Source organism: Anastrepha ludens, chromosome 4, assembly GCF_028408465.1.
Source record: "Anastrepha ludens isolate Willacy chromosome 4, idAnaLude1.1, whole genome shotgun sequence".
Classification (NCBI taxonomy): domain Eukaryota; kingdom Metazoa; phylum Arthropoda; class Insecta; order Diptera; family Tephritidae; genus Anastrepha; species Anastrepha ludens.
Genome location: NC_071500.1, coordinates 48,059,676 through 48,083,218, shown reverse-complemented (window position 1 = coordinate 48,083,218; position 23,543 = coordinate 48,059,676). Strand labels below are relative to the sequence as shown.

At 36.6% G+C, this 23,543-nt stretch overlaps 2 protein-coding genes across 2 annotated transcripts in view; one reads left to right on the top strand and one right to left on the bottom strand.

The window, feature by feature from the left end:
• Positions 1-23,543, top strand: part of LOC128861819 (uncharacterized) — a 186,819-nt gene that overhangs the window by 65,291 nt on the left and 97,985 nt on the right. The window contains exon 2 of the mRNA XM_054100194.1: positions 16,954-17,121. The gene's annotated coding sequence lies outside the window, so the exon portion shown is untranslated. The remainder of the gene's footprint in view (positions 1-16,953; positions 17,122-23,543) is intronic.
• On the bottom strand, positions 14,350-15,736 carry LOC128861820 (uncharacterized). Its single transcript, XM_054100195.1, has 2 exons — positions 15,451-15,736; positions 14,350-15,143 (listed from the first exon to the last, which is right to left on the bottom strand). Exons 1-2 carry the CDS (start codon positions 15,467-15,469, stop codon positions 14,350-14,352), a joined length of 813 nt encoding a protein of 270 aa, XP_053956170.1. The 5' UTR covers positions 15,470-15,736.

Genomic DNA, 23,543 nt, shown 5'->3' with positions numbered 1-23,543 from the left:
GCACCAAACGGTTCTTTTTAATCGATGTAATGCCATTTCTTGAATGGCTTCGGGCCAAATACGGCAATTCTGCTTATGGAGGCAGTCATGAAGTCAAAAATGGGCCTTATCGATGAACATCTTAAGTTGCCCTCAGCGCGCGAAGATCGCTTTTCACAGAGGATTTGTAAACATTGTGGAGTCTTTCCATGATGAAATGCCAATGAATACTGAAGAAAAATTATGTCACGCTTGTTTTATCAAAGAAACCCTATTGGGAACCCTCTAAAGAACCCTCCAATCTGATCAACCTTTATATGCATCTATCTCGATTAGTTTTTACTGTTACATACGACAACAACAATTGGAAAAAGTACCTCTAGTCTGTTCCCCTTGTATATGTATTTCTACCATCTATATCGATTCCGTTATACTGTTACATGCAACCGTACATGAGGGTGTGCGAGTATAAAGGTACCAAAGATTCTGCAAATAGTCAATAATTGTACACTTACATAATAATAAATAAATAATTGGCGCGTACACTTCTGTTAGGTGTTTGGCCGAGCTCCTCCTCCTATTTGTGGTGTGCGTCTTGATGTTGTTCCACAAATGGAGGGACCTACAGTTTCAAGCCGACTCCGAACGGCAGATATTTTTATGAGGAGCTTTTTCATGGCAGAAATACACTCGGAGGTTTGCCATTGCCTGCCGAGGGGCGACCGCTATTAGAAAAATGTTTTTATTAATTTTGCCTTCACCGAGATTCGAACTAACGACCTCTCGGTGAATTCCGAATGGTAATCACGCACCAACCCATTCGGTTACGGCGGCCGAACATACATACATACATTTGTATAATATTATAATATTTTGCTAATTTCTTCAATCAAATCAACCAAACCTTCAATTCACATCGACTGAACTTATGGTGGTAAATAATGAGCGTTACAAAATGTCTGTCGGCAGAAGCAATGACGTACCAAGAGTATGGCAGGAGGCTTAAGCGCCCAGAAGCGTTTGTGTTCGGAAAAGGATAACACATTTTTTGGAAAAATATTAATATGAAAGCAAAATTGAAATTTATCATTGAACATGTCCTAGTATACGGCGGAAGTGCTTTACGCAATACTTTTACGTTTTTCTCTGAAAGTCCAGGTTTCCTCTTCAAGTCAAACTACGCCTATTGCCTTCCACCCAGCATACCATAAAAAAATAATAATGAAAAAATATTTTTTTTGCATTAATTCATGAAGTAAAATAATTTATAAAAGTACATTTACCACTTCTTTTAATTTGAGCAATAAATTTAGATGATTTCACTTTCAACCAAAAATTTGTGAATTTTGTTATCAACAACCCGCAACAAAAGCAGCTCAATTGGCTTTGGAAGTAACCCCTGTTAATACTCGGACAAATATTTTGTTTGATAGTCAAGCGGTTATTAAAGCAATTATGACTCCTTGAACTAACTCGAAATGTGTTCAACAATGCAGATCCAAAACCGGAAACGGGCAGTTCACAATTTACTGGATACTAGGACATAAAGAAATAGAAGGTAATGAGAGAGCCAATTATCTCGGGGAGGTATTTGCTTGCCGAGATTGAGCACAGCAGTAATATTCCCATTACTCTCCTTTCTGAAAACGGAACTAAGTGAGCAACAAGCACTGGAAATGCAATGAGGAGGTGCTTTCAGCGGTCTCTGCAAACATTTTTTTTTATAGAAATTTTTAATTTTACCAAAGTTCATTTAACCACGTTTCACTGTATTCTTTGTTAGATGTTTAGCCAAGCATCTCCTCCAATTTGCACATGACATTAAACCCATTAAATTAAAACAATAGGTGGCGGCAAAATGCTCAAAATTTTGTTTTTAATGGATATTTATTAGGATAATCATCTAAAAAGGCTATGGAAACTGGTTTTATACATTAGCAAAATTAAAAGCTAGCAATTTTTATGAGAAACAGGAATTTTCTACAATTTTTGCCATTATCTGCCAATATGTGATCACTATTAGAATTAAGTTAGAAGCACCTCCATAAAGAGCATAAAACCCGGCGCCAACACAATGGCAGGCAGGCGCAAACCCTCTCTCTTACAATCTCTATATGGCATACCATATAAAAACAACGTTAACAAGCGAAGCTAAGTAGCGGTGTTTCTGGAAGCCAACAAAGAAGTAAAAAAATAATGAAAAAGCAAGAAAAATGCAAAAAAAATTATTAAATTCACTATAATTCCAATAATGTCAGAAGACGATGAGGATAATCATTTTTCTTTGCTGTGAGGCAAGTTCATATGTAACTTTACGGTGAAATGCCAATAACAGTACCAAGAGCGCTTACATGTTGTAATGTGGATGATGTACGCGCATGCACACACAGTAAGCGTCCAAAGAAAATGTACACCACATATTATATTAACAAATTTTGACTATTTATTTGTTTATTTTTTAATTTCAGTTATTTTTTATAAAAACATAAGTAGTTCATACTACAGAGTTTGATTGAAAAGTAATGAGCCTTATTTTTTTAAGCAGTTTTATTAAACCTTTTGGTTTATACAACTAATATTCTTCAAAATAGGACCCTTGGGCGTCAATACACCGTTCGTAACAGTCCTTCCACTGCAGGAAACATTTTTTAAACTCATCCGCCGGAATTGCGTTCAATTCACAGTTTTTTGGATCACCTCGATGGAGTCGAAACCCCTCCCCTGTCAGCTTTCTGTTCAGGCGCGGGAACAAGAAGAAGTCCGGAAGGGGCGGGTCTGGGCTGTAGGGAGGGTGGGGAAGCACCGAAACCCCCATCTTGGCCAATGCAGAGGTGCAGAGGAAGGCGGTCTGTTTGCGTCGTCGAAGGCCTTCCAGATCGCTGTTCGTCTTCGACGTCCTCCCGGCCTTCCTTGAACGACTTGTGCCACCGTTTTACCTGGGCACTGGACAGAGATTGGTCCCTGTAAGCCTCCTTGAGTAGCCCAATGGTTTCAATACTCGTTTTGTTTAGCTTTTAACACACTTTTAAAATAGCTTTCATGCGCGGAGCGATGTTGACTGCACCGCTATTGCCAGCGAACTGGGACCGGTTTCTAGTGGAAGGGGAAGGTCCAACGATCATTTTCCCCCACCAGCCGATTCGGTTGATCGCTTGGCAGACGCTCCGCGCGGGAAGGCTCATTACTTTTCAATCAAACTCTGTACAACGCAAACATATAATACAGAGTTTCAAACTTTGTATAAAATATATTTTTTATATTATATAAAAAATCGACAAATTTTCCTAAAATTCTTAACCTTTTTAATTGGAATTTTTAGAAAAATTTAGGTCCACTGAAATTTTGTATAATAAATAAAGTGCAAGTTTCAAATGAGTCAAAATTCGCATTGATTTTTGAGTTTTTATTTTATTTTGCTGGCGGTTTTATGCATTTTCTTCATTTATCGCATGCGATTTTTTTTATTATTAGAGGAAAACAGTCAACACCATTAGAAATAAAAATTGTCGAAAATCAATGTGATTTTTGGGTTACCTGAAATTAACTATATTTTTATAAAAAAAATTCAAATCAAACAATTAATAAAGATGTAGTCAAAACTTGTCAATATACTCGCATAGCGTGCACTTTCTTTTGAAGCTGACAGTACATCCTTGAGTCTTCAAGTGTTTGCTTGTGTGGAAGTTATATATGTATATGTAAAGTACATGTATATGACTTTTTGCTTATCACCTTATCTTAAGTTATTCAGGAAACATGGCTGCATATACATTTGGATGTGCATACATAAGTATGCATGAGTGTATTGCAAAAGGCAACTAAAAAGATGAAAAGGTATGGTATGTTTTGCAGATATTTTGCGGTATTGCAGAGATGAGACTAATAGTCGCAAATGTGTCGGAAAAATAAACCCTCTCGGCTAGTAAGTAAATGAAGTTGACAATTTAGCGTGAAAAATAAGCCGCGCTGCAACACTAGTTGACGTTCATTATGCTGGGGATGCTGTTGAAACTGAAGTAGAAGTGATAGCCAAAGGCATCATAATACAATACATCGCTCAAATTTACGCACTAAACTTTTAAGCAGGACCAGCTAAAAGTCATAGCAGCCGGCGGCAACTTCCACTTACATTTGATTGCTTGCCAGAAGCAAGACACATGCTGTCTCATATTTATGTTTACATATATGTATGTATTTATGTATGTGGCACGTAGGCAAACACAAGAGGCCATAACATACGAAAAAACACACGCATAGAAAACATATGCACTTACTGCGTAATTGTGCGACGCAAGGTCTAAGAAGCTAAGTAGTCATTTGTGGGATCGTGCGTAGTTGCTGTATGCATGTTTGGCATGGTCCCATGGGAAAAGGTCATTTTACGAATGGCAAAAATGTGCTCCTTTGGTGTACTTTGTTGGTCGTTCCTTTGTTTTTTTTGGTGCGAGCGCTTTGTGGAGAGCTTTGGTCGCACCTGACCAAAGAAAATAAACAGTTTCGGGTAGTTAATACGTCCATTTGCTAAAAGGCTTGGGCCACATTAATAAAACCTCAACAGCTACTATGGGAATACTTATGAGAGGGTAGCTGTGGCTAGTGATTAGGAATAAAGATAACAGAAAAGTCAACGTGCATACTCGTAAAATACTGCGAACATTGCATTGCGTAATTGATTTCAATAGCAAATATATAAGGTCGGGGTTGCTGACAATGAAATTTTGCTATGAACATAGAAAATTAACGAGCCAGATGCTGTACATTTTGCTGTTATAATTAAGTTTTAGCAAATTACTGAATAAATGAAATTATTAAATTAATTAGCATACCAGCATATATGTATAAATATCTACATATATACACATTTTTTATACTTACCCTTACCTCTTTCGCCTATAATTTAAGTTCGCTCACTTTATTTCTATATCTATGCACTTACTTTTCTCGTTACTTCTATTACCTATCCTGCTTATTAACTTACTTATCCTTCCACTCACTGCTTTTCATTTCTCCTTTTCTACTTATTCTTAGACTTCAGTCGAAGAATATGAAACTTAAAAAACGCGAATTGCTACCATCAGCGTGTGCAGCTTATGATTGTTTTAGTTCACATTGCAGGCAAAAGCATTATGATTTTTTTTCTTCACAAAATAGTAACGGCTTTCTCAGTCATATGCCGCTTAAATTCCAGAATCAATCGGCGGCCGCCGTAGCCGAATGGGTTGGTGCGTGACTACCATTCGGAATTCACAGAGAGAACGTTGGTTCGAATCTCGGTGAAACACCAAAATTAAGAAAAACATTTTTCTAATAGCGGTCGCCCCTCGGCAGTCAATGGCAAACCTCCGAGTGTATTTCTGCCATGAAAAAGCTCCTCATAAAAAAGTATCTGCCATTCGGAGTCGGCTTGAAACTGTAGGTTCCTCCATTTGTGTAACAACATCAAGACGCACGCCACAAATAGGAGGAGGAGCTCGGCCAAATACCCAAAACGGGTGTACGCGCCAATTATATAATATATATATACAATATTAGAATTATCAGGATGTGTTGAGGGCAGTGCGAAAACATACAGAAAGTACGGTTGAGCATTGGTAGATTTTATGTGCTTCAAAAGGATCTGCCATTTCAAATTGTACACACTTTGTCTTTGACTTTACACAAATCTATCAATTATTACACAAAAAGATGAATGTTAGGTTAGGTTGAGGCCGCAAGTGGAACTTGAACTAATATTCCTATACGCAATGTGAACTAATAAAAACTTAGGAGATCCCTGATTTCTACTCTGCTGAGATCTTCCAACTCAGTAAAGAAAATGTAAATAATTTATGCTAATAAACACTTGATTTATTCCTAGTTATTAAAAGCAAATTAGACGCTACGTCCGACAAAATAGAAGACAAAATCAAGTGCACTCTTTATCGCAGCACGTGGGTCACTACTTTCCCAATGATTGCGTGGGAAGAAAGAAGAACTTACCGTTACCATTACAAGATGTTTTTTCTTATTTATTTATTACGAAAACGCAAACGAAAATTTGAAGAAAAGTGTACTAATAGTTTCCCAAACGTAGCAGTCACCCCTAAAACTCGAAGTAAAAAACGAAAAAAAAACATACGCGTTCGATATTTAAGTGACGAAACGAATTTGAACCGGCTACTTTTCAAAATTTGGGTGGCAGTCGCATAGGTTAGTGTGTAATCACTATTTCGAAGGGCACATATTTAAAACCCCGAACTGGAAACACCAATAGAACAGTTTTTTCTATGGCACTCGCTCCTCGGTAGACAAAAGCAAAAATGGGAGGAGCTCGACCAAATATAAAAAAAAGAGGTTCAGTGTCAATTATATATAAAAGGTGATCAGGTTGGGGGTACTTTTTCTAATAGGGTTTTTTTCAAACTAAATACATAATTTTTTTTTTCAGTATTCATCGGAATTTCTCCTTGGAAAGACTTATGCCTCATCAAGGTTTACGAAAATCTACGCTCTGTGAAAAGTGTTCATCGCGCGCTCAGGCCAACTTAAGGAGTTCATCGATGAGGCCCATTTTTGACTTAATGACTGCGACAATAAGCAAAATTGCCGTATTTGGGCTGAAGAACAACCCGAAGCCATTCAAGAAGAGCCATTACATCCTTTGAAAACAATCGTCTGATGTGGTCTATGGGCTGTAGGAATCATTGCTCCATATTTCTTAAAAGGCGAGGCTGATACCAATGTAACAGTGAATGGTGAACGCTATTACGGCATGACAAACGACTGTTTAATGCCGAAAATTGAATCTCGTGATCTCCACAACATTTGGTTACAACAAGACGACACTACGTGCCATACATCCTGTAAAACAATGGATTTACTGCGCCGTTTGCTGTCATTCCGGTGGACAATTTATCTCTCGTCTCGGACCAGTGGATTGACCACCGAAAGCGTGTGATATCATTCGAGACACCTTTGGGTTTTTACTTAAGTGGCTATGTAAAATTTAAATGTTTTGTAGATAAACCAGCTTCGATTGAGGCATATGAAGCCAACATTACTAAAGTTATTCACGAGATACCGATCGAAGTCTACCAGCGAGGCATTCAAAATTGGTGTTTATGGATGACCGAATGCCGAAGCAGTTGCGGCCAATATTTGAAAGGGATTATCTTTAAAAATAAATGTCTTGAATGGTTCCATACAAAAATAATAAAGGCTATCCATTTTCATTCTTTTATTTTAATTTAAAATCCGATGCCTCTAAATTGATCACCCTTTATATGTAATATGAGTGTTCTTAAAATCGACTAAAAATGTATGAATATGTATATATATATATATATTTTTATATATGAATATAACCCGAATTGGACTACAAATTTGATTTCTAGAAATAGTTATATGTATTGCCGGAGTCGTCATCTACTGTTTACACTTTTTAAAAACTTTTCATTAATGTATTTAGTTACGATATATTCCCAGTGTGAACCAAATCTGAGTAAATAAACAAAATCTATAAATTTCTTGATTCTACCGCGACTTGATAGTTTTGATGTTGTCCACAATATCTTACCAAATTATTAAAAGAATAAATACCAAATGATGGATGGCTCTTAGTGTTTGTCGCTCACTTCAATCCTTAAAAACTGAATTGTCGAAAAGAGTGAAGATTGAACTCGAAGAAATATAGATTTGTTGTTGTGTGGTGCTTTAACCCAGCTTCTAGTAAAAAAACTGTCTACCGTTGAGGAGTTAGTTATTCATTATTCGTTTTGAAAATAATCCAGCAATATATCTTGATATGTTGAGAACTTTGCGTAACTACGCTGAAGTATAAGCTTGTAACGATTTGCACCAATTTTCGGCATTTATATTATTAATAGCTCTACTTGGTTGTGCTAAAACGGGGGTAAGACATGCGTCAAAATTATTCATAAATATTAATCGCCATAAAAATTATTCACAAAACATGCGAAAATGTTGATCATTTCAGTTTTTGCGCTTTATAAAAAACAGAGATCGGATTCTACTAACTTTATATTCAAATTCATAGTAGCCATAGAGATCGTAGTTTTACCTCAATACCTACCTTTTCACACAAACATTCCTTTGTGGCCTATAATCAATAACGGAAGTTTTGAAAACTTTCTCAATGGCTTACTTAGTGATGCTTCCTTTGCTTTTATAGATAGGACACACGCGCTAATCAGTTGAGTGCTATTCAAGTACATATAAGTATATCAGCACATATGTACATACCTGTGCCAGCACATGCGAGTAGGTATACACACCGTAAGTATTCCAACGTTTATGTTCAGGTAGCTAAGCAGGAAACAGTTGACAATATCCTCCTTAATATGACAGTCACTTAGTTGAGTGGCCATATACTTATACATAAAACGTTCGGATCTAAGATATGTGTAAAGCAAACGGAAAGAATGAGAAATTTGTCAGTGAAGAAAAAAGTATACTGATGTGCGTCTGATTTTTTAGTCTCCAGCCGTATATATGTACTTATGCATATAAGGGCCTTTAAAAAGTGACGGCTCGATGTCAGTAGTGAGCAATTCTTAGTTGGTATCATTTTTGTATTTTTTATGTCATCTTTGGCATTTGTCAAGCAGACAGATGTACACTTTTGTAAGATAGAACAACGTGTTAAAATTATATAAATTTATTCTAAAAATGAAATTAAACAACATATCTCAAAATTCGTGATGTTTTGGTGGAAATGATCGTCCGCATGAGTCGATAGTTCAAAGGTTGGTGGAAAAATAGAAAGGTGGATAGAAAAGTGGCAGTCAGATCAAAAATAATATGGCTGCTGTAGCGCAAAGTGTATCTGATCAACCTTCAACATCTATATCTCGACGTTCCCAACAATTAGGTATTCATAAACCAACTGTCTGGCGAATTTGACCTGCCGATGCGCTCATGGTGGACATTTAAATGGTGCCAGTTTTCACATATAATTGCGAATGACCATATTTTGAATAAGATCTTTAAATAATCTTAGTTTTTATATGTTTTATCTAGGCGCGTTGTTTCAAACACCCTTTACTTGCATCTGTATGTATATAATGAATTTCCTTGCTTTTTGACATTCGCACAGTTTTCCTTTCTGTTTTTTCTGACAAGTATCAGACTAAGAGCGCATGCATTAAGGTGTGGAAATTTTCTCTCTTCGGTACTTGTTTGATAATATTTGAAATGTGCTGAAGTGTCTTCTTCTTTAACTTAATTGTATGACACACACAGATAATTGATTCCTTAAGAAATCCTTTCTTTTCATGTACTTATACCACATTGCACTTTTCTCTTTTTAAAACTCATCATCACCTACTTTTATATGTCTTGAATTTCCTTCGCATGGTACTGCTCAATTCCAGCTCTTTTTTAATTCTTTCCGTTCAACATCCCATTGTGATTCAATGTTGACAACCTCGTTAGTACTTTAGGAGTTTGTAATGATAGTTTTTATTTTTTTCTGCTTCAGACATACACAAAGTAGAAACTTACATAAGTATATGAAAATATTGCTGGTGGCGTATTAAGGCATATTTGGTGCATTTCACGCTAAATAGAATATGTCAAGGTCTAGCTTCTTATGCGCACTCCAAAGCTGTGCCATCCTCAAAATTTCTTAGCGCTGATAGTACAACTTTACTTGAGCGTTAATTGCAAATTTCGCTACGTAAAGTTTCACCAAAGAGCCAAAGAAAGTTAGGGTGCATGATCTATGAAGTTTTTAACGACACAATTAATTAAAGTCGGCTTGAACACAATTTCAAGACTTTTCCATCATATTCGGCTTGAACTCATTTACAGCATCTATGTTTCTTGACAGTAGAAGCTCTATTGGACTTGCGCGAATTTCCATGTAGTTCGTTCGTATCTTAAGACTTAACTTGAGTAAGAGGGGAATGAGGATAATATTTGGAATGCATTTGTAAATATACTACATAAGCGCTGTTGCATAGTTTCATTTAAGGACCAATTTTTTGGGACACTATAAATTACCTATAATTGTGATGAATCGCAAAGTAAAAGCAGTGCAGAGATGAGTTTTGTTTTACCAAAAGATAGAATTATTTTTTTTTTCTTACCTTTTTTTTTAGAACATAAATTCTCTTCGTATTCCGGTTTTTCCCCCCGAAACTGTATGCATTCGTAAAACTAGCTGCTGCAACCGAAAGATTTCGACTCTATCTACGAATTTCGGGTTTCCCAACAAACTATCAGCTTAGTATTTTCCGAAGATCTTCAAATTCAAACAAAAATTGAGGAGAAGCCGTCCTACATTTCGACAACGAAACGGTTCTGAGTCGAAAAATCACCTTAACTGGTGAGAGGTACTTTCATCTCGATAGTTATAAACTTATACGAATATATCAAATTGCTACTCCTACATAGCCGCAATTTGAAAAGATATTGAAGTTGAAAATATAATCTAGTACGGTATTCAGCAGGATAACGAAAATTTAACAGAACCTAAAATCTCTCTTTGGTGCAATAATCAGCCGTTTTGTCTTGGGAATGCCAATTATCCGTCGCAAAGCTATAATTTCACGAAGTTAGACTTTTTGGGAAGGTGGTCTACATATATGTAGTTGCTATACGATCAATAAAACGTCAACGATTGTTCCCAAGACAATCGAGTCCGTGTTATCGTAACGACCCCTAGAGGTGTCAAAGCAGAATTTTCCAAAAATCAATAGAATTCAGAAAGTGTGAACCGGCTCTTGGCGATTTTGAAGAATTCAGCTGATTTGCTAACCTTAAATGGGCACGAAAAAACTGAGATTGTGTTGGTGATATAAGAAAAAGTCAACTCAGCCGCCGCTGATATTATTTCGTAGCCGTCTGAACAACGACTTATTAGAAGAGCATAAGCGTGAAATGAGCGGGTACAAATCGGCTAAAAAAAAATGTTGGCATAAAAACTTAAGTGCTGGTGCTTTCGTTAAAAGTGATAGGTTCCAGGTGGAGATGAGTATCAAATAATTCCAAAACCCATAATTTAGACATTGTTGCCAAACATGATAGATTTCAAGGCTTGCTCTTTAACTATGGTGAAAGAGAAAATTGTGAGGAGAACTTTGTTTGGCACGTCACACACCGAATTCTGCACGATCATTTCACATGTATTCACACAATCGTCCAATCAGTCCTTGATCACATGGTAACGAAGTAACATGAGCGAAGACTAAGTTGGTTTTTTTTCGAATATCACTAACACAATCTTATCGTCAGCCGAAATCCGCACAATCATTTCACACATATTCACACACTCGTGACTCGTGTAATCAATCGTTGTTCAGACGGCGACGAAGTGTCATTGGATGATTTACCAACATTACAATATCACCAAAACAATTTTAATTGTTTTGTAAGTACGCCCCAAATGACGTCAGCCCATCAGCTGGTTCTGTCAAATTTTCTCAAAGCCGAATAACGGTTTGTTAAAGGGCTCACCCGTAAAATCTTTTCATCATAATTATTGTGCTCTCTGTACTCTAAATTACGCCTTTATGATGATTATCGGGCAATTTGTTACACATTTTTTGATAAAGCCTTCTTTCTCTTTAAGAAGATTTTTAATCCATCTCGAAAAAATATACTACGAGTGTAAGTCCCTGGCTCTACTTTTTTCGTTACAAATCAAAGGATTACTTTGTAAAAAATTATGTGCGGTATTCTTTCTGGCACCATTTTTATAGCTAAAGATCGACTACCAATCAATCGACTTTTGTCCATAAAAACAAAACAGCGTTGGCGAAAGATATCAATGTAATTTTGTGATTTTCTTTGCACCGTTTTGTGTGGAACGTGGTTATGAAAAATTTGTTTACGATTACACTTTATTTGCGAGCTTCTTTTGTGCTTCTACTCCGTTTGTTGGCATGCGTGTTTATCACACACCGCTTAAAAATACATTGACACCTTTCAGTGCCGGTAAGTCATTAGGCTTTCATGGTGCTTAGTTAACAGTAGCCGCCGTGGTTGTGTTAGCTTATGGGTGATTATCATTCGGTGGGTCGTAGTTGAAAGCTCCTTATGAACATGAAACGTGAAATTATAGAATATATATAGTTTTTAAAATAACGGTCACTCTTTGGTAGGCAATTGTGAGTCTGCTGACATTTAAAATTCTCGATACTCGAGCATCAAGAGACTTTGTTACTCTGATGTGGGTACCGGCACATGACGGGCACGAAGGGAATGAATTTGCGAACACTTTTGTGAAAAATGGTGCAAACACTCTCTTCTTTCTGCGGATAAATAACAGCTTCAAAATTGCCTTTCTAGGTGAGAGGGAACAGCGAGGAATAATAGAGTACTGGAGAACCCAAACGGCGGCATGCAGCAATCAAAAAGACTCATTGATCTAGAACATATAACGGTAGACCCTATCTTAAAACTCTGCTGAAATTACACAAAACTACACCTATTAACAGGACATTGCAAACTTTACTTGCCCCACAAAACAAATTGGTGTGGTAGAAACAACAGCAGATGTTCAATGCGACTGCCCAGTAGAAGCACGCCGCAGACTAAATGGCTCGTAGACATAATATCCTGATGCTAACATGGATCCCGGGACACGTGGATATGGGGGGTAAGGAGACCTCTTATGCTTTAGCTAGGATGCGCTCTGAGCGAAATTCTTTCACCCGGTGCCCGTGCTGTCACTCTTTTCTGCAGCCGTTAAAGCCACGGTTAGCAAACCGGTTACTTCAAACCACAAGTGAGCTTGGCAGGCTGAGAGAAGCTGCAGATGGACAAAACTGATGTTACCTGCCATATCCGACCGATGTCGCAAATCCTCCTGTCATTAAGTAGAAGGGACTGTAGGCAGCTGGTTGGGCTGATGAGGGCTTACCTTCTATAGGCGAAGTACATGGAAAAGGTAGGCATATCAGACAGTGCACTCTGCCCAGCATGTGGAGAGGAGGATGAGACGGCGCACATAGGGGTATTTAGTTAATCTAGCTGGCCAAAAACATTTGTTTGGGGTTTTGAGTTGCTAAGGATGGGAATAATACAAGCGTAATGTGAACGGTATAAATAATGTATTTTCTTTCAACTTCCATAAAAAAAAAGGAAAAAAAAAAAAACATGTTTACAATTTTACTAATTATTCAATCAATCAATACATAAATTAATCTCATCGTGACTTTCGGATTGAAGTGTGTCTGCTGGGTTTGGTGATGCAGATACAAGCATATCCAATGTTTCAGGAAGAAAAGAAGACTTCTTATTTTTCTGTATTACCCTTGAGGCACTAAAATAGGGATCTGAGCTTAAAAGAAGCCTATTGAAAATGTCTCTGTTACAGGACTCTCTAGAAAATTTTCTTGAGTAATCCTGTCTGTATGACCTAAAATGCTTATTGCGCGCTTCTGCTGCTTCTTCAGATAGTTGCCCTATGGGTAACAATGCATTTTTTATCATATCTGATCCGTGCACAAGTACTTTGTGAAGTGTGGGTGTCATTGGGTGCCACGGGTAAAGTTGCACGTATAAGCAAGCAGTTTCTTCTGCATATTTTTCATATTTTTCTAAATTTATATCGTATCCGCTCGAAATCGTTTCCAAAATCACTTTTAATCTATATATTAACTCGTAATCTATTCCTGTAATATCTGAGGATAGTTTTGGATCTTCAAAAAATCTCCTGCTGGTGTTGCCGTCATTTGTGTTTCCGAAGTTTGCTTTCGGCATGTCAACCAATAAGCCAGTTTCATTGCGAAACCTGGTCTGTATTTCGACTTTCTTATTCAACTCCATTTCTTTTTCTTCCGCTGATTTTCTCTGCCGGTACTTCTTCGCGGGCAATTTATACGATAGATGTAGAATGCTTTCAAAAAATCGTATTCTCGCATGTAAAATGGAAAGACCGAATTCAGTAGCATCCTTTGAAATTCTCCTTTTATCTTGTAAATTGTTGAATTCTTTGGAAACTTTCCCACAAATGTAGCAACGACTTGTGGATGTTGTGCCAGTAGCTGCGTTGCATACCTTTCCATCGACCATTGTCATTACAAATTGGGAATACACTAAAAACTTTTCTCCGTCAATATCCACCTCAGTCGCAACCAAATTACCAATGGAATTTTTAACATAATTGATCTCTTCGTTTGTAATATCAGTTGTCTCTTTTACGAAGCGAAATCTTATTGGACGACAAAATCGGGCAGATGAAGGTGTTGGATTTTCCCATAACACCTTTTGTTTGTCCGTGCCGCAAATTAATCGCACAGGTACAAAGCAGCTTTGAAAAATATTTGCATCAGAGTCAATCTCATCGTCTAGTTTTTGTTTGTATTGGGCTTGTTGGGATCCGTCGCAGCCCCATTTACATAACAATTTCAAAGTGTTCCGCTCTTATTTGTTTATTCTCAATAAGACTTCTTCTAAGAATTCTGATAAACGCTTGACAGTAATATCAATTAATGGTTGCAGTTGGGTTTCCGCGCAGGTACTCGTTACCGTGGTCGTTTCTGGAGGAGGATAACATTTCTTTTTGGCTTCTTGAATTAAGCTATAACAGGGAAAAAACTTCTTGTTTGTCTTTCTTATGATTTCATATCGTCCTCGTGTTAAATCTGCATCTATAAACATTTTTAAAGCTTCCATAGGGGTTAGACGCGATGATACTCCACACTTAGAGGTATCGAAAGCTTTTTTGTACTTCGTTGCACGAGTCGGGGAGCTTGTTATATCTTGGAGTACGCGGGAAGCATCACGTTTTCCAGATTTTCTTAATTCAACTTGTGCTGCGTGAATTAAAACACCATCTTCTACAATGGAGCGAATATCTTCGGTTTTCCTCCTTTTGCTCCTTTCGCTAGATTCACCAAATGATTTGCGAGGGCGACCTTGACGATTTGTAGTTGTGACTGGAATTTCGAAAGTACCTTCCAGCCAAAGATGGTTGTTTTTTAAGAAAACCTCTTCTTTTTTGTGCGCTTTAATCCACCTTTGCTTCAGTTCTGATTTAAGATGCGCAAAATTGTGTTTCAGTTTATTTAACTGACTTTCAGAAAGGTCGTCTTGAGTGAAAAGGTGGTCTCTTAAAAAACCCAACTTTTCTTCAAAATTACGTAAATTTTCATTCTTCATCTTATCGAAGAGTGATTTACGAGTCACTATTCTCACTCCAGAGGTACCCGCTGAACCTAAAATAAATTTTAAACATAAATTAATATTTCAATAATTTTGACTTTACAAGATAAATGTTCTCGGCATTAGTGTATCCGCGCTATTCCGCGGCTAATTCAATTATCATTTGATACTTAAGAATGCATATTTTTAACATGAATGTCGAAAAAAGCCGGATCTACCCCGATACTTAAACAAATACATCTTTGAAGAGAAAATTCTTTAAAAAAATCAACTAATTTTAGACATTATTTCTCGATAACTAAAAATATATTAAACAGAATCAAATTCTATTATTTAAATTACATTTGGATTGCTACATACCTGAAGTATTTGAATCCATTGCTTTTTTTAACCAGGTTAACACAGGAAACTGCAGTTTAGCTCACAATGGTAACGTTTTCTAAAAATCGCCGATAACTGACACAAGCTGCCTGTTCGATGATCAAGTACCGACTAAGGTTGCCAGGTAACGCGTAACGGGATAGGGGTGGGGACGGCGGCCTATTGTTCGTTGGAATGTCCCCTGCCTCAGATAGTCGAATGTCGTATCATTTCTTTAAGTTTGTTATATTGACTTTTGGCCGCGTAGATAATGAAAATACTCCTATGTGCGGCGGACCACTTTCTATCCTTCTGTCTGGCCTTCGCTCGAATCAGGCTTGAGGTCTTTGGCACTGATGTGTTAAGAAGCCACCATCTTGGCTCCTTGGCACCTCCAAGATCAGATTTCTTCGGAGGTCGGGAAGATTTAAAGAAAATTAAAAAGGGAACCTAAGTGCACTACAATGGACTTACTTAATATTGTCTCAGCGCTATACGTGCTAGTTGAACCAACTAAAAAAAATAAAAGGAAAAAACGTTATGGCCACATTTCTGTTTTTGCGAAATAAACTGCATCGAAATCTTTTGAAGATTTACCTAAGGCTTATATTAAGTGTTGCTTCAGAAGATCATTATTACTCGAGAAACCAGATATTTGAAAGATCGACTTATGCTTTCAAAATCTTGCAGTTCGCTAAGCGTAGTCCCATTGAAATACGGTTGTTTGGTGACTGCACGTCAATACTTTGAGCTCTCTGTTCGTTTATGGAATAATTAAAGCAATAAATTAAATGTAACAAAGAGAACTTGCGCTTCAGAAATGAATTGCTTTGCCGAATATTGCGAATGTACTCCACTTTGTATGCACTTTGAGTACTTTTTTCATCTTTTCTTTAATACATTTTACCACTTCAAATTTTTAGGTACTACTACTGCTTTTTTATTCCTAATGTAATTGTAATTGTGTTGCTAATTTTGTAATCTAGGATTTAAATAGAATTTGGAATCTATTCTTAAGATCACCCATTGTAAAAATAGCCCATGGATGCATGTTTGACATAAATAAAAATAATAGAAAATTAAAAAATAAATGAATTTTCCATAGATGTAACTCAAATTTGTAGATACAGTTAAAGTAACTGAAAATTACTTCTTATTTCAGATAAAAATATCCTTAAATTTATGACTTATTTTAATGTGAGAAAACAAATTTGTTTGTCACCAATTAAAATCACATTTCTTTAGGCTTGCTGCACACTACATTCAAGTCCATGGACGACTAGATTTATATCACCACTCACTATTAAAGCAAATATATTTTCTTTTAGGATATATTGCAAAATTTATCATTTTAAATTTATTTATTTATTTTCAATTTTAACACACATGAAAGCAGTATGCACATATTTATGTTATGTTGCTTCAAAATTGTATATCAAATCAATGAAATCAATATTTACCAATAAAATATTCAATCGAAAATCGTTTCTAATTTATTTTCAGCCACACAAGCAACAAGCAACAACAACAAGCAACAAGAACTACGAGCAAGTGCTATTGTGTCGGATAACCATTTGGCTGGAAAGAAATTGAAAATATAAGTGAATAAGTTGAAATTCATTGAAAGCTGTTAAAAAGCAGATAACTTCTAAAAGTGAATTGCAACCAAAGGTATGATAGAAGAAGCTTTGCTGTACATGGATTTGTATATCCACTGGAGTTTACGACAATACTAGAAAAGTAATTTGTTGGTACACATACCACTCAACATTTTAGCCTAAATCATTTCTACAAGTATTTAAGTGTAAAGTGGCTTTGAAAAATATTGCCGAGGCAAACGCCTAAACGCCAAAACATATGCAACGTTCATGTATATGAGGTTGGTAGAATGTGTTGGGCTAAACGGTGTGTGAGTGTGTGCGGGCAAGTGAAACTACACGCTGTGAGCTACCTACGAGGATTGCCTTTTATATTTTGCGCCTCATACAGAAAATGAAAATGGAAATGATATTATGGTTTTTCAAAATATTCTCCTTGGAAGTCAATGTATTTCTGCATTCACTTAAAACAAATTTTCAAAGCACTTTTGCCACTGAGAAGTGGATACCTCCAAACCAAGGGTGCAATAGCTTCTTCAGGCATTAAAAAACGTTTACTTCACATTTAACTTTTAATGTCCTGTACAAACAGAAACCATTAGGTGCCAAATCTGTTATCTGGTCAATCTTTTGAATGCCCAAAAGCTCACTTTTAGGAGAATTACCGCAAGTTTCTGGCAAACAAATGATTGTGTACCACGCAGAATTGAATGTTCAAAATTTCTTTAGTGATACAGTTGCGACATGACCAGATTTTCCGCGAAAATAGGCGTCTATTTGCTTTGAAGCGCTTATACCGCGAAGAACTTTTGTTAGATGAAGTTTGTCTTGGAACATCCATACTGTCGATAGCTGTTTTCCGACTTAAACACAAGATTCATCACGTCATGTGATGTCGTAGGCGGCTGAATTTCTTCAACATTTTTCTACCAGTCCACATACAGTCGGACCCTTTTTTGGCAAATTGTCAAATTTTGCAATATCCAACGAAAACAAATCTTTTTGACGACCAAAAGTATGCAATATAGAATGTGTGCTCGTCCCACTAATACCTAAGGATGTCTTTATCTCGCGATATGTCACTTGTCGATCGTGCGCTCTCAGTTGATGCACATCATCGATTGTTTCTAGCACAACAACTCGTCCCCTTAGTATTAAAATAGCCTATAAATTTTTTGATGTTTTGAGAAAATGAATTTCAAACTTTTTGTCGAAAGTAGTTCTCACTCAAATCTCGTTATGTCTGTAAATATTTATTATTTTTTGACTGACGTTTTGACCCACTTTGTGGAACTAGAATTTGACAAAATTTTGACCACATATAAAATCGACGATGGAGAATCCAAAAATTCAATAAAAAAATAATAGCCTATGAGCACATAGGCTATTGTTATACTAAGGGGACGAACTGTTCTTGGACGGTCTTCGCGAAATTCATCCTGGAAGGATCAAACGTCACGTTGCCACTCGTTGTGCCAGTGGTTCACAGTGACCAAATGATGACAAAGTAAGTTGCTCAATGCACTTCTGTCTCGATAATTCACGTCGAAATTTGTTATAAATCATGGCACGAAAATTTTCACGAGTTACTTCCATCATTTAGACGAGATGTGTTTTTCAACCGCCTGAAAAAAGAACAAATAAGCTTGTACTTGGAAAATTTATGTAACTGTATGCTAAAAAATATGGAATTTTTGGATAAAAATAACGAATTACAGCTCATATCCTGTAATTTTGCGAGGGTACAAAATATAGAACACAACCCTCGTACTAGTAGTGGATATGCGCGAGAGGTTCTTCTCGTACTCTTATATAAATATGTACGCGTGTGCACATTTACTATTCTTATTTGCGGTTATACGAACACATAAGCATTGCAAAAAAATGATTAATGAGCTATAGGCCTAATGCTATATAAATCAAAAGAAAAGTGAGACAACTTTATAGGCTAAAACAGTCGGTATGTAAAGCAGCATCTGTGTAATAGTGGGCAGGACATGTGGGGCTTATGGGTAACTCTATCAGTGATAGTAAGGGTATGCTTTGAATTAGGCGGACATGTTTGTGCTATTTGTTATACCAGCGGCGCGTTTCGTGTATTTACCGCTAGATATTTGAGTCTTTGTCGTGACGTATAATCCATTTTGGCTGTTTCGCGGCGCATAGCAATTATTTAAAAAAAGGGTTGAGCTGGAAATTTTCGGCATATGGTATGGTTGTGATAAGCGGCAACTAGGCGGATATTAAATTTGCGGTTTGCGATGACAATTTAATGCTAAAATCAGTTCTTATTTATTGGAAGCTGATTTAAGGCTCTACTTTAAATTTAAAGCGATTTAAGCGTAGTACCAAAAATTATGTGACAAGTTGGGAAGTTGAATATAGCTTTACATGCGAGTAAACTGCGAAATATGTAATTTTGCAAATATTGTATTAGTTCAAGTCAGACTTGAATCGACTGGTATTTGATAGAGGTTTTATTTTTTATTTTTTGTGGTATCCAAAAGTTCATGCAGTCTAAATTTTCAATATTCATATTGCTTTTTAATTTACGTTTGTATCTACACATATTTTTATAGGTATATGAGAGAAAGCGGCACGAGTTCTGAAATAACTGAAAGTATAATATTTATCTGTTTTGAACAGTGGAATAATCCCAATGAGTAGAAGAGAGTTGTGTATTGAATGTATTAATAAAAAGTTGTACATGAAATCAGCACCACTCTAGTTGTATAGTTGCTACATCAATATGAAAAATGTTCTTGAAGTGACACATATATTTGAAAGTTTTAACGCCTTTCGCTTAAAGCTATAAAAAAGTAGTTCTCAGAAAAAGCTAAACCAATAAATGCCAAAGTTTTCAAATAATTTTCTAAACATAATTTTAGGAATTAAATGAAAATATATTTCACGTATTAACAAAGTCTCACATTTGCATCAAAAGTGATTGCTTCTGTTTGTTTTCTGATATTTAAAAGCAGTCATTTTGTAAAGGATTTATATTTGTAGATTAAATACTGGTCCAAATGTTATATTAGCACATTTTTTTGTTCTTATCTGTTTTGGGTGATCTATTCCTGATATTTATTGCTTCGCATAAAAAATAATTTTTACGTTGAAAAATTAAAAGTTTTGCATGAAATGCTTTTGAAAAACAATTTTTTTTCTGCGTCGCACTATGGGTAATCCTTTAGTACCATTGCCTTATTTTCAAAGTAATCCAATACTTCTTTTAATCTTCCAAATATTTTTCTGAAGCCGATTTTGCCGACTGCGAATTATTATAATAAAGAGAATATCGCCTCAATCGTCTCAAAATGGTGAACTAGTGAAATAAGAAACTGGTGACAGGAACTGGAAAAATAATAGGCGCGGACACTTCTGCTCCGGGTTTGGCCGATCTCCTGCTCCTATTTTTGGCGCGCGTCTTGATGTTGTTCCGACTCCGAACGGCAAATAGTTTTTATGAAGAGCTTTTTATGGCCGAAATACACTTGGAGGTTTACTATTGCCTGCCGAAGGGCGGCCGCTATTAGAAAAAAATTGTATTTCATTTTTGGTCTTTCACCGACATTTGAACCTACGTCCTGAATTCCGAATGGTAGTCACGCACCAACCCATTCAGCTACGGTGGCCGGTTAAATAGTCTCGCATAATATGAGATGTGTAATTCGGTAGATTGTTGTGGTGAATAAATCACAATTCTGCCCATTTGCAGGTACATTTTCCCTCGGATAAGATGCTCACATAATTCATCTTATTTTATGTTTGGCCTGCAGAAAAGAACTAAAGATTTGGATTTAACGACTCCAAAAAAAAAAAGGATCAACAAAACCTCAATCTTGGATGGACTTTGTCATAGTTTTAATGTTTCGCAAAGCTCTTCGAAATTTTAAAAGCCTCCTATGCCGAAAACATTTTTAGACGAAAAATAGTAGAAAGCCGGAAAAAGTTTAAGACGTCGAAAAAAGAAACAAGTTGATATTTCAGTACATCCAGTATGTTATGTGCAGCTGGTCCTTTTTTTGGAAGAGCAATGAATGTAAGTGACTCTCTTTTAGGATTAAAAGAAGTTTAACCCAGGAGTGCCAATGCTAATTTGTTATTTACTATACTTACCATAGAATTTTTCGGTTCTTCTTTTAATATATTTTTATTAAAATTCAGCGAGAACTGACAGTTCGTTTGCGAGTGAAGTGCGTGAGTTCGAAGAGTCCAAAGACATGGTATTTTTAAGCCAAACGTCCTCGCAAAGAGTGTAAGTAAATCTTCTTTATACTTTTGTTGTCAATAAAAAAGTGTTTTAATTTGTTTAAAAACACTTTTCTTATCAAAATTTGCCAATAGCTCTGGGGTGGTGTTCATAAATTTGAGCAGCTTCTCATATGACAACCAATGTTGCTAGCAACTTTTCACGGTAATCAAGGCTGTGAAGTTAGCACTGGCCTTAAGCCGAGAGAAAAAGTTGCTAAAAAGCAGATTGAATCGACTAATACGAGGTAATGCAATGATATTTTCACATATACTCGTTAGATTAGATTAGATTAGATTCGATTTGTGGGGGGCTGGACAAGTCCAAGCACTCAGTCAGTAGACCATTGTACTACACCCGGATAGATATCAGTAGAAGGAATAGAGATAGGAAAGATAAAAGGTGGATGGTAAAAACGGATAAATTAGTTTGACGTCGCTCTTCCACAAATCTCTTGGATTCATTGATGAACTTTAAGAGATCCAGAAGAGGAAGAGTATGAATTTAGTCCATACACAGTATATCGCAAGCCAATATCCTAAGTCTGATTCTGGAAAATGCAGGACAGCTACAGAGAAAATGCTTTGCAGTGTCGTCATCTTCAAGACAGGATAGGCATATCAGGCTGTCCACGACCCCCATGATAGCCATATGCTGACCACAGATGTTGTTCCCTGTGATTACACCCACCAGTACTCTCAGGTCCTTCCTGCTGAGTTGTCGGAGAAAGATCGCTGTTTTCCTGTTTGGTTTTTTCACAAAGCACTTGTCAACTCTGCACGAGTTCAACCAGACTAACGACCTCTGTGGGTAGACCTCATGAAGTCCTCAATCCATAATGGAATCGATGCGGAATTGACACCTAGAAAGTGCTCAGGGCCTAGTGGCATACTTGCAGAGTCTTCATTTGCCAATTTATTAGCTAACTCGTTCCCTACAATAGCACAATGTCCAGGCACCCAAATAAGATTAATTTTGTTGTGTTTTGCAACACTGTTCAGTTTTGTCTTACATTCACCGACTAATTTCGAAGAGCAGCGTGAGTTAGCAATGGCTTTCAGTGCAGCTTGACTGCCACTACAAATTCCAATACTGTTGCCCCGCCACTTTTTCTCAATTAGCCAGTACGCCACATTCAAGATGGCATACACTTCCGTAAGAAATACCGTGGCCATCTGTCCTGTGGCATAGGAGTACTTAGTGTCTTCGTCTAAGTACCATCCAGATCCGCTTCCATCACTGGTTTTGGATCCATCGGCGTAGAAAGTGTGCTGTTATCCCGTTAATAGGTTCTCTGAACTTAACCATTGATCTCTGTCATCGAGAACAGTGTGCACCGCTCTGACAACTGGTGGTATATCTGACTGTGGCCAGTGCTTACTTCCTGAACTCTATATAACTATGGTCCGATAGGGAATCTTTATCGAGTACTTTCAAACCAGTGATATGATCTCATATTTTATAGTTAGATAATAACATACCAATCACTTCCTGCCTTCTACTAGTCACAAAAGTCGGACTGGTGCCAACGTTCTGTATGACCAAGCGAGATGACAGAATGAAGTCCATGAGTTCATGCCCCCTGAAGTTACATTTTGTGCTACCCCAGAGTGTGTTCTGTGAATTTGCGTCACATCCCACAATTAGACCTAATCCCATGGATTCAGCATATCTTACAACATATACTCGTACAACAAGATAACATCGGCAACTGAGATGACACGAAATTTGAAAGTGATCGGCAAAGTGAGAGAAAAACTATGCTGCGAAATATAAACTGTGATGGTCGAATCGACTAACATTAGTTCTCTATGGTTACGCAGTTTTTTGATATTTTAAGATTTCGGCATACAACTTTTAAGGTCTTGTTTTCGCATTCTTTGATTACGGAATTTTTTCATTATTTTTTCTTTGACATTTTTAATTTCAAATTTCTACTTATATACATAACTAAATAAAATGAAGTTCAGTTGAGAAAAGTAGCCGCACGCACTTACACATACACTTATAAACTACTTGTATAAGTATTTCCCCTTTTCTGAAACCCCAAACAAAGTTCAATATCTATTATAGTTGCACTCCATATTCCACTTCGATAATTACAACCGTCAGCAATTGCGCTTTTCCAAAGGTCTATGAAATTTCACAATAGTTAATTTAATGCAGAAACAGAAACCATAAAATTTATCCTAATCAAAGCTTAAGTAAAAATAAAGTTGTGAAAATTCAATTTAAAATTATCG